The sequence below is a fragment of the Rhagoletis zephyria genome, unplaced genomic scaffold (genome assembly GCF_001687245.7).
Source record: "Rhagoletis zephyria isolate East Lansing unplaced genomic scaffold, Rhagoletis_zephyria_1.1 Rzeph_scaffold_04331, whole genome shotgun sequence".
Taxonomy (NCBI): Eukaryota; Metazoa; Arthropoda; class Insecta; order Diptera; family Tephritidae; genus Rhagoletis; species Rhagoletis zephyria.
This window is the reverse complement of record NW_016161414.1, coordinates 24,090-39,960: the sequence shown is the minus strand read 5'-3', so window position 1 is coordinate 39,960 and position 15,871 is coordinate 24,090. Positions and strand designations below refer to the sequence as shown.

General features: G+C 38.4%; 2 protein-coding genes across 2 annotated transcripts; one reads left to right on the top strand and one right to left on the bottom strand.

The window, feature by feature from the left end:
• The first annotated feature begins 325 nt into the window (after positions 1–325).
• On the top strand, positions 326–7,278 carry LOC108370589 (stabilizer of axonemal microtubules 1). The gene is made up of 5 exons (XM_017625936.1): positions 326–344; positions 482–610; positions 695–1,709; positions 1,786–2,251; positions 6,949–7,278. The coding sequence occupies exons 2-5, from the start codon at positions 603–605 to the stop codon at positions 7,002–7,004; spliced, it is 1,545 nt and encodes a 514-aa protein (XP_017481425.1). The 5' UTR covers positions 326–344; positions 482–602; the 3' UTR covers positions 7,005–7,278.
• A 159-nt stretch (positions 7,279–7,437) lies between these two features.
• On the bottom strand, positions 7,438–10,479 carry LOC108370588 (WD repeat-containing protein 3). Its single transcript, XM_017625935.1, has 3 exons — positions 10,322–10,479; positions 8,412–10,261; positions 7,438–8,343 (listed from the first exon to the last, which is right to left on the bottom strand). The coding sequence occupies exons 1-3, from the start codon at positions 10,477–10,479 to the stop codon at positions 7,562–7,564; spliced, it is 2,790 nt and encodes a 929-aa protein (XP_017481424.1). The 3' UTR covers positions 7,438–7,561.
• Between the last annotated feature and the right edge of the window lie 5,392 nt (positions 10,480–15,871).

Sequence of the window (15,871 nt, the reverse complement as noted above, 5' to 3'; positions counted from 1 at the left end):
CACATGGATTGCTCACGTTGCCCAGAGTGCGCGAACGAGGACGCAAGAGTCGGGATTGAGTATAGCCATGCAACTGAAACTGCGTACCCAGCGCAACGACTATACCCCATTGCACTCTCGTTTCAACTTTCTTGCTTTGCTTTTGGCATTTTCGTTGCTTCCCATTTAAAGAACCAAAAACTTGAATTCAACAGAATTGAAACGTGTAAAAGCAAATAGAAAACACAAAAGAGAATGAGCAAGAATTGCTTTCAAGTACTTGAATCACGTAAATCGGGTGTATGTCGTTGGTTCATGGTTATACACTGTGGATTATACCAGCCGTCACTACTCCATACGCCCGCGTACTCTGCTTAGCAGTCACTTGATTTTAAATCAAATTTCAACTTGAAACCGGGCACATTGTCGTTTACAAAATTTCAAATTTGTCCGCTGTGTTTTTTGTTTTATATGTATATTATTAAAAATTCCCTTTTTCGAGCATTCATAAAATCAAAATTAAAGCTCATCCGTGTTTTTGTGTAACCAAAAAACTCCATTAGCTCTGGACCCATTCATATCAATAGCTCTGCAGTTCTAATAAAAATCTAAGCTCTACGGCGATGTGTGAGTAAGTAACATGAAACGAATGGTAACTTCCGTAGGAGCATAATTTGTATTTGTTATTGTTTTACGTTTCGTGTCTCACCCGTAGTGAGGCTGGCAATCCGTGCCTGACAGGTGACGGCTGTGCTGGGGATGCGATCATGGCCTGTGATCAGTACTGCCCGCCCAAGTGTGACCCTTGTCAGGCACCGGTCGATTTTAAGCCGTGCCCGCCAGGGGGCGACTGTAAATGTCGCTGCGACTGTGGTGACTATGCGGGCTGTTGCTATCAACAACCACCGCGAGCCCAACCCATCCGCCCGATGTCATGCATTATGCGTTCGACAGCGCCATTGGAAACGGATACGATATATAAACGCTCCTACTTTGCAAATTGCGGGGATTGCTATCGTGCAAAACCAATACGACCATGTCCAAACCTAGTGCCGAATCCCGGCCGCATGGAATCTTTTACTGTGCAGAAGCTATCATACTTGGCACCGTGCGCACCGGATCGCACCGCACCCATACGACCGCCAGATAATGGGCTGCGCTTTTGTGGTCCACTCTATGCAATGACCTCACAGAAGCACGACTATGTGCCAAAGGGCTATAGTAAACGCAATCCCATATTGCCTATAAATGGCATCTGCAAGCCATGCGACCCACTAGAGCGATGTACCATCAATCGGTTGTCGTATATGCCGGTAGATGTATGCCGGAATCCACCACCCAAACCGATGGTACAGACTTACAACATACAACGGCCAACGGGACCGAGTGAAAAATGCACCATACAGAAGCTAAGTTATCTCCCAGTTTGTCCGGTCCCTAAGGAGCCGATGCCATGGGCCGAAAAAGTGCGTTGTGTGCCACCTCGTTATGAAAATCTCTGCACAACCTATAATCTAAGCTATCTACCAAATGGTTGTACGGCACGTACGGCTCCTGTTGTACCCATGCATAGCATTAAAACATTGGGAACAGATCGTACCGATGGTTGTACGGTGTACAAACTTAGTTACTTACCGGTGGATGCACGTTGCTGTCGTCCCCATCCAATACGTCCTAGTCCGGGTATATGCATGCCAACAGGCCCACTTGAAAAATGCACCGTACAAAAGGTAAATTTAATTTGAACTCTAAAAGGTCTCTATTTTGCCCCTAAACTAATCTGCTCTTCCATTCTTTCCACAACAGCTGTCATACCAACCCAATTGTTGTGTAGCCCGCACGCAGCCTATTCGTCCCAAAGAGAACTGTCTTAAGGCGTGCGGTCCTCTATATAATATGACCACACAGAAGCATGACTTTGTACCGAAACCAATTTGCCGCCGTCCGCCCATACGACCGCAATCGCTTATATGTCGCGCCACTGGTTCCATGGATCGCTGCACTATTAACAAACTTTCCTATATGCCTGTGAATGTATGCGAATTTAGGCGTCCAGAGCCTATTAGACCACGGCCAGGCGTGTGCCGTGCGGATGGGCCCGTCGAGAATTGTACCGTTTATAAGCTTAGTTACTTGCCCAATTGCCCTCAACCTCGACAGCTATTGCCGTGGGCAAATCAATCGTCTTACTGTAAGCCAACAGCACCGATCGAAAAATGTACCATACAGAAACTTAGCTACGGACCACCTGGGACATTTTCACGTTGCGGCGGTAAGTGGGCTTAGAAACTTAATAATTATTTGTTAACTCTGCAAGGTTAAACTTGTATAAACCCAAAAAGAGCCCAAAATACTTAAATTTCAGTCGGGTATTTTTATAACTGACGCTATAGAAAAAAATTGTCCTGTTTGGCCTGAAATAACATTGGTAATAAATTATTCTTTATTGGGGCATTACGGATATAGGTAAAAGGTAAAATTTCTCTTCTGTGCCAACTGACCCCAACTGGAAAAGCCAAAGAAAGCCAAGTCCTTCACCACTTGCTCTGCTACCAATAGCGGGTTTCGAGTTGAATATTTGCGCCGTTGTACATTTTTCGTCATATCTTCGGCACTTTCAGACTGCTCTTAAATTATGATATATGGACGTTTTTGCCTCGACGACACAATTAGAACGTTCCAGAATGTCTACGTTTTGCACTATTTAGTCCAAAGTCGTTCCCGTACGCTACGTTCACATAAGGTTTATTAAAGGCGAAAACAGCTGTTCCTGTAAAACCTGCAAATCCTGGAGTACGGGAACAGACAATTTTTATGTCCCAAGGTTCATTGACCTCAAATACCTTGTGCTAGTACTTACTCCCCATAACTCATTTCTTACCATCCTGATGTCAGTAAATCGGAGGTTGTCAAAAATAATTAGGGCCGGTTGTTCAATGTCTGGTTATCACCAACTCCCAGTTAAACATCATTGTCGACGATTTCCTCATCATGCATATAACATGTGATCGATAAAGCTGTCGTTGTATTTAAATGGAACTTCTACCTCCGATGTGTGGTAACCAGGCATGGAACAAACGGCCCTTAAACTCTTTTAGGGCCGGTTGTTCAATATCTGGTTATCGCTAGTGGCCGCTTTTCGACATAATGCATCTAACATACTTCGATCCTTCTAGTAGAACTATTTAAAAAAAGCTTTATTGCCGAATGTTATACATATGTAAGTAGGTGTCTAGAGTCCGACCGATTAATCGGCATCGGCTGTTTTTGGCCGATTCTTTTTACTTTTCCCGCAATTTTAACAAATGTTCATCGAAAATTTTAAACTGTTTAATAATCAGATTTTTTTTGAATGCGCAGTTTTTTAAATTTTATTATAATAAATCGCAAGTTTGATGTAGCTAGGTAAGCGTTAATTTTGAACAATTTGTTGTTCACGCATTTTCTTCCAAACAAAGCATGTTCGAAAATTTTTGTGTATTGAGAAAATCCGCAATACCTTCCACAAAAAAATTTCCAAAACTCAATAGTGGGTCCTAGTTACTTAAAATTTGCACTTCATCAACCCTAGAAAGATAACCTACGTCCCAGAGGCGCACGCCCGATGAACATACTTTTGTAATTTTTTTCACGAGGGGTCTAGTTATTTACGTTTATTAGTATTTATGATACGCAAATTGATAATAAGAAAGCATTTTATTTTTAAAACTATTCCCACTAATAAAATGACTTTAACATATTTATTTATTTATTTTTTACTGACTGTTAGACTTATATTACAATAACGATTTAACATTCTTATAATTAGACTCAGATTTAAAAATTAAATATTAAATAAGATATGCTCTACGGAAATTTTTAAATAACATTATCCTTTATCACTGAAATTATTTTATATCAATATAAAAGCATGCCATTGTCCAGAGGTTATGTAGACGGTTGGAAAGGCCGAGTTTTCAATCCGCGCTATACTCCGTATCTTGATTGCTCCTGGGTGGTCGAAAAGGCCGAGTTTCCGATCCACCCAGTCGCGCTTTCGTGACGGTTGGAAAGGCCTAGTTTCCAATCCGCTCATTTATTGTTTATTATCTAAGGTTTTTAAATGTACTCTGGGTAGTCGGAAAGGCCGAGTTTCCGATCCACCTAGTCTCGATATCTAGGTCGTGGGAAAGGCCTAATGCCGATTTCGTTTCTACCGAAAAATGCAACCTTCTCTTTGCCCTCTACGCTCAAACACTATGAAGAGGGCGATGAGAAGGCAACATTATTTGTAGAAACGAAATCGCCATAACTTATAGGATGCGTTCTACAATAGTCATATATAGTATCAAAATTTTTTATAGCCTCTGGTAATTCATTAAAGCACTTTAAGCCTTTATAAAAAATATTTTTTTTGTCCACCTCCGTTTTATACTTCGGGAGTCTGAAGCTGTTATTCTCTCTAACAAATATGTATACGTCTCATTTATATATGGGAGATTATCGCTAAGATAGTCCGACAGGTTGCCCTTCTTAATATTGTACACAAATTTCATAGCGTGGTAAAAAACTTGTTTTCACGCTTAGCCAATTCAAGGTTTCAAGCATACATGTTGTTGGTGTGTCGTACGTTTTTTTGAGGATGAATCTCATCCCTCGGTTTTGCGTTTTTTGCATCTTATCTAGTAGTTTATTTATTTTATACGGGACGCCAAATGTTCTGTATTTCTCTTAATGTCCTGTATTTGTCGCGTATTCAGTGGTTCGACGCCTTANCCCTTCTTAATATTGTACACAAATTTCATAGCGTGGTAAAAAACTTGTTTTCACGCTTAGCCAATTCAAGGTTTCAAGCATACATGTTGTTGGTGTGTCGTACGTTTTTTTGAGGATGAATCTCATCCCTCGGTTTTGCGTTTTTTGCATCTTATCTAGTAGTTTATTTATTTTATACGGGACGCCAAATGTTCTGTATTTCTCTTAATGTCCTGTATTTGTCGCGTATTCAGTGGTTCGACGCCTTAACAGTTCATTAAAATGGCATGCCTATGAACGAGTTTTAAGTGATGTTGGTATATGACAGGGTAGCCAACGCAACTTTCGTAAAATTCCCCACATGGAGATGCTATTTACAAAAAAAAAAAGTTGTGTATTTTGACATATTGTTGGTATTTCTGTTTATTTATCTTTTAATAATGTAATTCAGCTATGTATGTAGCCATAGACCAAACCAAAACTATTATAAAGTTAATTAACAAATAAAGAAAACAAAATTACATATAATGTTTACACCCATACAGTGGTCGAAAAAATTTTAGATCCGCCAAATTTTGGCAAGTTGTCACAATTATTATTATAATTTTTTCTTGTTATTTCTTATTTTATTTTATTTTTTTTTTTTTATTTAATATTTTTTTTTAATAAAAATATAGTTAGTTCTTTAACAAAAACCATATAAATCCAAATTTCAAACTTTGTGTAATATAAAAAAAATTCTACAAACTTTAGTCAAAATTTCGAGCTTTTTAATTAGACTTTCTAGAAATTTTCGTTTTCAAATTTTTCCCCGAAAGTGTTGCGGTTTTCTTCCTTATAAAAAAAAAATTATGTTTATTCGTTATATGAACGCAAATGCGACAAAGAAAGTTCTAAATCAACGGTAATTTGTATAATTTGCAGGATTGCATAATCAGTATTTTAGTTGCAGTTGCATTTCTTATGCGAGTTTTTTACCTCATTATAAAATTAGTGAAGCAAAAAAGAATAAATTAGTTAACACCTAAGTCTTCACAAAAAGCAGTTCATCTCCCGATTCTGCACGTGAACTGAAATTCCCCACAAAAAATGGTCCATTTCCCGATTCCCCAAGCAAATCCAAATTCCCCGCAAATCGGGGAATTCCCCACGAGTTGGCTTCCCCGGTATATGGTCCTAATTTTCTCCATAAACAGTGGTTATTTTCTTATCTAAATGCCTGTGACTCGAATCTAGGAATACATACAGTGACCAAAATGGAAATTAGGACTCGATATTTTAGTAAGTTTTAGCTATTTTTCCGAAGTCTATTAAATGTTTATTGTTTATTTTATGAAAGCAAAGCTCTTTTCCTAACAAAAAACATATAATACAAATTTTCAACTTTGTGCAAAAAAACTATAAAAATTAATTCTACAAGGTTTCACCAAAATTTCAATTTTTTAATTAGAATCTTTAGAAAAAAAATGGTTTGCAGTTTTGTAACTCATTAAAATTTAGTACTTTAGTGGAAAGTGCTGCTCATTTGCTTCTCTTAAAAAAAATGATCGGACATTATTTGTATGAAAAAAAATGCGTAACACCGTCAACAAAAAAAAACGAAATCCCAAAAATTAATGGTACGCCTTAGCGATTTAAAATTGTAGTTATTATACTAAAATTTGAGGAATTTTCTTAACAAATTTTACGGGGTAAAAATCTCGAGAAAATTAACCTACAAATTTGTTATGTTACTAACTATAAGGATACTGTTTCAGGGCTAATACATCTAGGATCTTTGAAGAAGGCTGTTGTGGAAAAAATTTGAAAACTTATTTTTTGTCCCGTATTCGGCTCTCATAAATATGATCACCGTACTTATGCGACAACTCTCTTGCAATGGCAAGTATGCATAACTGAGCCATAATAAAAGAGGTCAAAACTGACAAATCTCTCTTATTGCTCCGAAAACAGGCCAAAGGGAGTACTCTTTAATTCCTCACATTGGGAGATCTCCCTTCAGGCTCTATTGGGTTCTTATTTAATACATATATATGGCCTTATTCATAAAAAAATAAAATAGGTTTAAAGAGCTCTATAAAGTGACATTTTCATATAAAATTTCGATTTATAAAGCAGTTAAAGTGTTCTTTATTTTTTATGAAGTTGGGATAATAAATAATATGTACATAAATGACAAGTTTTTAATAACACATAATCTTTAATAATGGAAAAACTTTAATTCTTATATTCCAGGTTGTTGCAATACGAACTGCGGACCATCAGCCCCCAAAGCAGGCATATGTAATTGACCTTAATAATTTCCTTTTTTTTTTTAAGTATGCGTTCATTTACACATAAATTCTCAAATAGTCCCGTTTTCTGTTTACATTCTTAGTTTAGTTTAGAATGTAAAATTATTTGAATCTTTACTAAGTACTTTCCCTCAACTTGAATTTTAAGCAGTCAGTAGACCGGGTTCTTGGACACACGTAGTTCTTGTTTAAAAGTAAATGCACAATGTCAAGGCAAGCTTCCAACACCACTCAACTGCATTCAAAAGCAATAAACTTCACAAGCACATAAGTACTCGAAATATTGTAAATAACAATTTAAATCAGGGAAACATAACTTGGACAAAGCAATAAACTAAACCAGCAATCATCATGTTTAAAATTACTAAACCATAGGGTTCTTAGGCGTCAGTTGAAAAAGATCTAACACATCAAATGAAAATAGTTGTAATTATAACAATTGTTTCATTATCCTATATTTACCACATAATAAGTATATTCTATAAAACCAATAAAATTTGAATAGTTTCGCAAGCCAACCACATTAACATCGAGCAATAATAAAAAAACAATGTTTACGTTATTTGAATGGCTAAGCGACGCTTTGTCGTCTCTCGTCGTTTCTTGTCGCGCTTTTTACGTTCCTGCGTTGCCTCATAGAACAACTGGATGCCGTCGTGTTCCTCAATCTTGCTTTGTAGCAAGGCCAACCCATGCACATTCATACCAATTGTGTCACGCATATCCTTAACGTCGCGCTGAAGCGAACGTACCAAACCACTAAGTAGAAGCTTCAAATTTTTTGCTGCACTAATTGGCTTCATATGCACTTTGAATAGGAAAATCGTTACTTTGCACAATAATTCAATCTGGTCACTGTGACATTCGATTAGGCGTGGAAGCCGTTCGAGAAGTTCGCAGACATTCGAAAAAGGCAGCAATAAGAGTGCTTCTTCCAAATCAGAGGCGCGTATACGCGCTAGGGTTGTGAAGACAAAATCGTCGGGGTTATCGACTTGCAGAGCGCGCATTAATGGATGCAACTCGGGTTTCTCATCTGCGTCTACATCAAATTGCTTACAAATCTCCAGACACTCCAATATGGACTCTGCAGCTTTCTCGGAGCCAACAGTTTTGCGCGAGGGTAACTTTAGGCCAGGTAGTTGAGGGACCGCACTATCTTCGCCCGTAGCGAGTTGTTGATTTTCCAGCTCTTCACGCTCTTCTTCTTGTACGTCTTTTAACACTATCGGTTCATCAGTGCGCTCGAAAAGACGAAGTGTGCGGTCTGAGCCACAAGTGACAAGATATTTACCATTTGGGCTAACCGCCAAACTGAAGGCCTCGCCAATATGGCCTGAAATGAAAAAAGTATTCAAAGATGACAAGATTTAAAATCTGCTTTCGAAAAATCCGCCTGCTTACCTGGAAGCGTCAAAATCTTTTCGAATGAGTCTGCATCCCATTGCTTTACTTTACCATCTTTACCGCAACTGAACAGCAAATGAGTATTGGGTATGAACTGCAGAGCCATTACTGAGTCGTCGTGCGCAAAGAGGGATCTGTGGCAGTCACCGAAATCCAATCCCCAAATTTTTATATTACGATCAGCTGAGCCTGTGGCTATCAATGTCGAGTCATAACTGATATCTAGACATAGAACTGGCAACTTATGCCCATAGAGCGACAAATAAAACTTAAAAGTGTCAAGGAAAAAAATTTTTACTGTTGAATCGAGTAAGCCCACTGCGAGATATTTCATATCAGGCGAAACTCGTACACACAAAACAGTCTCCTCCAATTTGAGTGTATTTCTGTGCAGTAATGAGAGCACTTTTGGTCGCGTGGCATCAACTAAACCACCGTCATCTGTGGCCACATTGTCTACCAATTCAAAAGTCCAAATTTTGACCGTCGAATCACTACTACCCGTCACACAGCCTTTCATATCTGGCAGTAGCGTAACCGACCATAACTCGCTTTCATGCGCTGGTATCTCCTCGATAATATCCGCTGCACCCACGTCAACTATCACCAACTTTCCGTTTTTCATACCCAATAACGCATAGCGATCCCCTGGCACGAAAGTGGTGCTCAATATGTAATCGGTAGGTATAGTACGCAGGCACTGCATAGAATCACGGTTCCAAAATTTGAACGACTCACCGGCACCTGAGCCAATAGCTAATGAATCGTTACTAAAGCATACAGAACGCATCTCTGATTGATGACCAAGACGCGTCAATGCGCGCAACTGCTTCACACTTTCTTCATTGTGTTTATGTTTTAGCGAAGCATTAAGACCATATAGTTGTAGGCAGTTATTTGCCAAACTAACGAGCACACGCAGTTCATTGTAAGCACCAAGTATTATGTCGATTGATTTTATTTTTTGCTTTACTTTGATGCTTTCCAATCGCTTTATCTCGTCACTGAGGCTTAAACTTTTTGAAATCAAATCTTCTTTTTCTTTGTCACTGTGTTCCATTGGCTCGGCAGCTTTGCGTCCTTTTTTCAGACGCTTAGCTAGCCTCGCTTTAGCTTCCTCCTCAGTGCAGAAGTAAAAATTTTCGATAAGGTCATTTGTGCCATGACAACTGACCACACGCTCAGCCTGATCTGAGACTAAATTTACACAACGTCCCTTTCCTGCTCGTTGTATAGCGCCACAATTAGTAACCGTTATAGGGCTAATAGAATCTTCATCGTCTATGCTCAAACCTTCAACGGCATTTTCAACACTTTGAGTTGGGTCGTCACGTCGACGTAAACGATAAACGTTCATGGCGCTTTCGCTACAACCTGCGATCATAAGATCGCCTACCAAAGCTAATGCCCAGACCTCAGTACGATTATCAACAATTGTTTTGAAACAGAATTGGGTTTCCAAATTCCAGAATTTTATTTGTGTGTCCTTCGAACAGCTAACCACAAGATTTTGCTCTCCAAAACGATGAAGAAAGTGAGCATCAGTTATTGGGGCATTGTGGCCTATGAGACGCTGACGACCAGCCTGTTCTACAATATCCACAACTACCAATTCCGTATCAAGGCTGCCGCTTATCAATCGAATGCCCATTTCGTCGAATCGCAGAATAGACACTGCACTCTTATGTAAAGCGAATGTACATGCAGACTGCTCTGGAGCTCGCAAATCAAATAGTTCTACCACCCCATCAATATAACCCACAGCAACATGTATGCGATCGGGAGAGGCTCGAATTGCTGTTACCTCCTGTTTGTCACGGCGCAACGTCAAAGCCCGTTCGCCCAATCTGTGAAAATTTAAATTTGCAACTACCTAGCTGTATAAATTATTCAGACTAGTTTCTTACCGCAAATCCCAAACAATTACATTCTCAGCAGCTGCAGACAGCGCATATCGTCCTTCAGTTCTATTGTAAATAACAAAATTCACATTGGCCCTACCACTGGTAATGATGTTGAAACTGTCCACGGGCCGAAAGGCCAAATACTGTTTCGTCAAACCCATAGAATATTTGTATTGTACTTAATTATTTGTTTTTTGGGTGGGGTGCAAAATACTATTGTTTTATTTAATTTCAATTTCAAATACCTTGCACGTGTTTTGGTTTTTGTTTTGGTTTTTTTTTTCTAGGGATGAAACGATACGAGTAAATACATGTACATGCTCGTCACTTTTCGATCGATACCAAGTAATTTTTGTATCGATACTTTTGAACCATGATTCAATACTACAAGGTTCGATAAACTGACAGTTGTCTATCTCGCACCGCTCCCTTAGCAGTGGCACCGTGTTGCTTCTTTGCACATTTAAGGCCTGTATGCAGCTCTCAAGAAAAGCAAAAACTCCATATAAAATGACGTAACAGAAATGGCTAAGAAATTATCTTGAGTCAAATTTCCTGCAGACAGTACGCAGTTCTTAAGATATTTGGTACGCTTTCTACTACGGTTTTCTAAAGTTTTTTGTTAAAAAGAGCACAAGGCGACCCATGTTTGCAACAGAAATATATGTCCGTTATATTATTCCTTGAGGAAAGAGGGAGCCAACAGGCTAGTGAAGTATAAGTTGTCAAAACTCCTTGGGCACACACACGAAATAATGGCAATTTTTTCTTGACAGTTTTCTCGAGAGCTGCATACCTGGCTTTACATGGAAACAGTGTAGCTTTGGTGTGAAATAGAAATACGAGCGTTTCTGCAATATGTTTATTTGTATATGCATATGAAGCATATTTAACTGATGAAAACATAAACTGTTTTTAAATTGAATGTTTACATCAATCTCATAGTAGTCTTATTTTAATTTAGAGTCATTTTGCAGTTTTTATACAGCTAAATAGCACATAAATTACGTAATTCACATAGATACATCAATATTACGTTCAACATTTCGTTTAAAATGCCAGATTTCCTGCAAGTACATTAGAATTTACAAAAGGAATCTCACTACTAATTGCCTACTTTGCGTACTTTTCTACTACCATTTTCCCGCCAAGCGATTTCATTCCTCCCGTTTTCTCCGTCCTTCGTAAATGCAACCTTTTGTAAGGGAGTGACAAACCGCAGCTGTCGACATAACACCGACCTCACCTTGTGTTATTGAATCATGCTTTTGAACCAAGTACTGAGTAGGTTTCGAAAAAGAAATACTCATATGGAGACCCGATACTAGAGCAATTTTGGCTTCGGCAATTTTTCCTCCCCTGTTATTCCAATATGAAGCTCTGAACACATTGAAAACGACGAGCTGCCGGCCGCAGCTTCCAATTTGTTATCTTTATTATCTAAACGCCTTGTCAATTAAGACATGATTTTTTTGAACGCGGCAGCGACATCATGAATTTGTATGACTTTGACATAAAAGAAGAGGAAGAACCTTATCTGTCTCTGGAAAAATAGAAATAGGTCGAATCTGGCCACGACCACAGTCGTCGCGTAGCCCGGTCGTCGCCAAAATAATTATCTACATAAGAGTATAGCTGGAATTAGTCAAGAACGCAGAACGTATACTTAAACGCTGGCCATATACGCAGAATTTTGTCGATTACTGTAGCTCTCAGTGTTGCTTACTACAGTGTTGCCACTTATCAATGCCTTTTCATATACTTACCTTTTCAACTACAAGTTTTCGCGCTATAATAGATTTTAGCTAAATATAAACTACTTAGTTTTCAACAAAAACCTTATTCAATAGTAAATTTCAAATATTTCAAACATATTTTGAATAGGAACTTTTAGCTTTTTTACCATCTGCAAAACTGACGAAGTGGCAACCATCTATAGAAGGAAGAAATCAGCTGACACGGAAAAAATCTAAATTCTGCAGATTTCTGCGCTACGAGATACAACTACAGGAAAATTCTGGGGTGTTGAGTTTTTATTTACATGGCGCTCTGGTAAGACAGATCGTGTCAGCTGACACGGGTCGACGTACCGGTACGTTTACGTTCTTGACTAATTTCAGCTTATAGCTTAGTATCCAGCTCTTAAGAAAAGCAAAAACTCCATATAAAATGACGTACAAGAAATGGCTAAGAAATTTTCTTGAGTCAAATTTCCTTAAGGCAGTACGCAGTTCTTCAGAAATTTAGTACGCTTTCTACTACGGTTTTCTAAAGTTTTTTGTGAAAAAAGAGCACAAGGCAACCCAGGTTTGCAACAGAAATATATGCCCGTTCCATTATTTCTTGAGGAAAGAGTGAGGCAACAGGCTGTGAGGTATAAAAAATGTCAAAATTCCTTGGACACACACGCGAAATAATGGCAATTTTTTCTTGACCGTTTTCTTAAGAGCTGGATACTAAGCTTATGTGTTAAAATAATTTGACAGCTGTGGCCCGAGGCTCGTTTTTTTCATTTGGGGTATTCACAGTTCGTTCCAAATAGACGTTTTCTAACCGTAAAATCTATGGTGTTGTAGTTTCCCATTCAAAATTAGAATACGACGTCGTCTACATTTTGTCACACTCAAAGGTATGTTTTTACGAGTCTACATTTTGCAGCCTCACAGCAGGGTTTATAGCAATACCAATCAAATTTTTTTAGTTTACTGGGGACAGTTTATGTATTTGCATTTGATTTGAGCGCAATGCCTGATGAAAACAAACAAACCAAGGAAAAGAAAGAGCAAATATTAGCAATTGGTAATTAAGTTAAACAATTAAAATTTTTCTGAACCAAAATCGAAAGGCGACATATTGTGGCGAATACTGCGGCAACGCGAAGCGAACAACGAGAAATAGGCAGAATGTTCGAGGAATGACGTAGAATGTTCCACAAAATGTCAAGTTGGATGAACACTGCGAACAGCGAGAGAAAGAATGAGCGATAAACTTCAGAACATTCTAGAGTTGCCATGAGTGCGAGCGCAGGTATATAAGAGCGCCACCAGACACCGGAGTGAGTAAGTTAAAAGTCGACAAGCGCCAAGTAAAGTGAGTTGCGAATCAGCAAGCAAGTTTTGTAAAGTGTTTTAATTGTCTTAAAAAGTATTGTTAATTGTTGTTATTGCATAAACAAGTATTGTAAAGTTTTTATTGTACAATAAAGTTAATTGTAGTTTGGTCATCGTAGGCGTTTATTTAACAATCCAGAGATACGAGCCGTAAGATATTTGGAAAATCCCTAAAGGTTTCGAGGATAATCGTAACAATCTGCCTTATCCTGAGTTTCGCCTGAAAAAAAATTCACCCGAAAATTTGTCATCCGCCCATAGTAAAACCATGGAAACCAAGAGTGAAAAGTGAACCGGTTCGGGGAAAATGAAACTCATGATAAGGCTGAATATAAAAAATGGGCACAAAGAAACAATGTCTGGCAACACCTGTAAAGTTTTGCGACGACTGCTAGAAAGGAGTGCTCACAGTAGGGATGTCACCACGTTTGACGTTTGATGCAGACCAAAGAAAGGTGTATTAATTTCCTTTAAAACTATATATTAACTTTTACAAACGCTTTACTAGTTTTTGAGATATTACGGTTTTCCAAAAACCGAATTTCGATCTTTGACCTTCGATATCTCGCTTAATTTTAATTTCTGCAAGTAAATTTCAGTACCGTAGTAATCAGCTGATAAAGCCCTATCGACTACCGTTTTTAGTTTTTTTTCTAGCGAAACGGTGGGTATTCTTTCCGTTCCGTGTTTTGTAATAAAACCCAATATTTTATAAAACTTAACATTGTTTAAATCGTCTGGTAGCACCAACTTCGATGGCCACCCTGAAATTGTGCATATGGAAACTGTGCATACGAAATAATGCATATGAAAAAAACCGAAATAATGCATCGCAAAAACCGAAATAATGCATATATGCACAGTTTCGGTGGAAAACCGAAATAATGCATATGAAAAAACCCGAAATAATGCATACATGCACACTTTCGTTTGAAACCGAAATAACGCATATGAGAAAAACGAAGTAATGCATACATGCACAGTTCCGACTCAAAACCGAAATAATGCTTATGACAAAAACCGAAATAGTGCATACATGAAAACGAACTTCTTTCTGCCTAGGCGGCCTTTGGTCGCGCTTAGGAATTATAACTCTTATACCTTGGTTATAATGCACAGGGCGAATCGTAACAAATCGCGGCGAATTCGTAAGGATCTATTGATTTTAGATGCTTCCGTTTTACGTTACGTTCAGGTGCATTATAATCGTTCGAATTCATTGCCCAGACAGTTCACTCCGTTCCGTTACTTCCTTTATAATCCAGGCATTATGCCTTGGATCGCGGCGAATTCGTAAGGATATATTCATTATAGATTGTTCCGTTTTACGTTACGTTTACGTGCATTATAACCAAGGTATTAGTTGTGTTCTTTTACAAATTATCCATTAACTTGCCAGTAATTCATTGCCCATACAATAGATTATTAAGTGACAGTTCACTCCGTTCCGTTACTTCCATTATAATCCAGGCATTAAGCTTGATATACAGTTCAATGCGATCGTAAGCGTGAACGTTCGCAAAGGAAAAGAATTCCATTGGTATTCTTACAGACGCTCACACACATCTGTAAAAACTTGCCGTTCACATGCGAATGCTTTGCGTACGCACACAGTTGAGTGTGATCTCGAAAAAACGGCGTATTATGCATTTTAAATTAGTTTTTATTCTATAATTCTGAAAGATATTTTAATTCTCTATCTTTTCATGTCTCAACTATAGCAAAAATTTGAGTAATAACGAAGATATTTGTCAAAGTAACAAGCTCACGCTCACGCTCGCATTGAACTTTATATCAGGCTTAACTAAGTAGAATTATCCTTTCTGTGTTGCCGGAAAAGGGGACCGGAAGTATTTTTGCGCAGAACTTCTTTCTGCGTAAGCGGCTTTCGGCCGCGCTTAGGGATTATAACGCTTAAAGCGCAGTTAGTCAAAGACGTAGCGTAAACGTAGGTTGGCGTACGTAGCAGCATATCAAATACTGTTGATAGAGAGAGAGAGAGAAGCAACATGCGAATACCATAAGGTAGATCGTGTCTGCGTCAACCTACGTCTACGCTACGTCGTTGACTGTTTGCGCTTTTACTAAGTAGAACTCTCCTTTCTGTGTTGCCGGAAAAGAGGGCCGGAAATATTTTTGCGCAGAACTTCTTTCTGCGTAGGCGGCCTTCGGCCGCGCTTAGGGTTTAAAACCCTTACTAAGTAGAAGTAAATAATTCATATTAGAAAAAAAAAACCAAATTATCTATATGCACACTTTCGTTAGAAAACCGAAATGATGCATGCATGCACAGTTTCGGTTAAAAACCGAAATAATGCATATCGTCGCCTGGGTAAAAGATTGTCGTAAGCGCAGTTTTGACGATTTTTAGTTACAGATGCAGTTATATATTTTGAAATAAGGTCTTTCGATTGGTGTTATCAGTTTTCAGATATCTCCTTTA

Excerpts from the sequence above, each read along its gene's own strand:
- LOC108370589 (XM_017625936.1), top strand. Across the intron at positions 1,710-1,785 it reads AAAAATGCACCGTACAAAAG|CTGTCATACCAACCCAATTG; the intron begins GTAAATTTAATT and ends TTTCCACAACAG. Across the intron at positions 2,252-6,948 it reads GACATTTTCACGTTGCGGCG|GTTGTTGCAATACGAACTGC; the intron begins GTAAGTGGGCTT and ends CTTATATTCCAG.
- LOC108370588 (XM_017625935.1), bottom strand. The coding sequence starts at position 10,479 with ATGGGTTTGACGAAACAGTATTTGGCCTTTCGGCCCGTGGACAGTTTC. Across the intron at positions 10,262-10,321 it reads GTAATTGTTTGGGATTTGCG|ATTGGGCGAACGGGCTTTGA; the intron begins GTAAGAAACTAG and ends AAATTTTCACAG. Across the intron at positions 8,344-8,411 it reads AAAGATTTTGACGCTTCCAG|GCCATATTGGCGAGGCCTTC; the intron begins GTAAGCAGGCGG and ends TTTTCATTTCAG.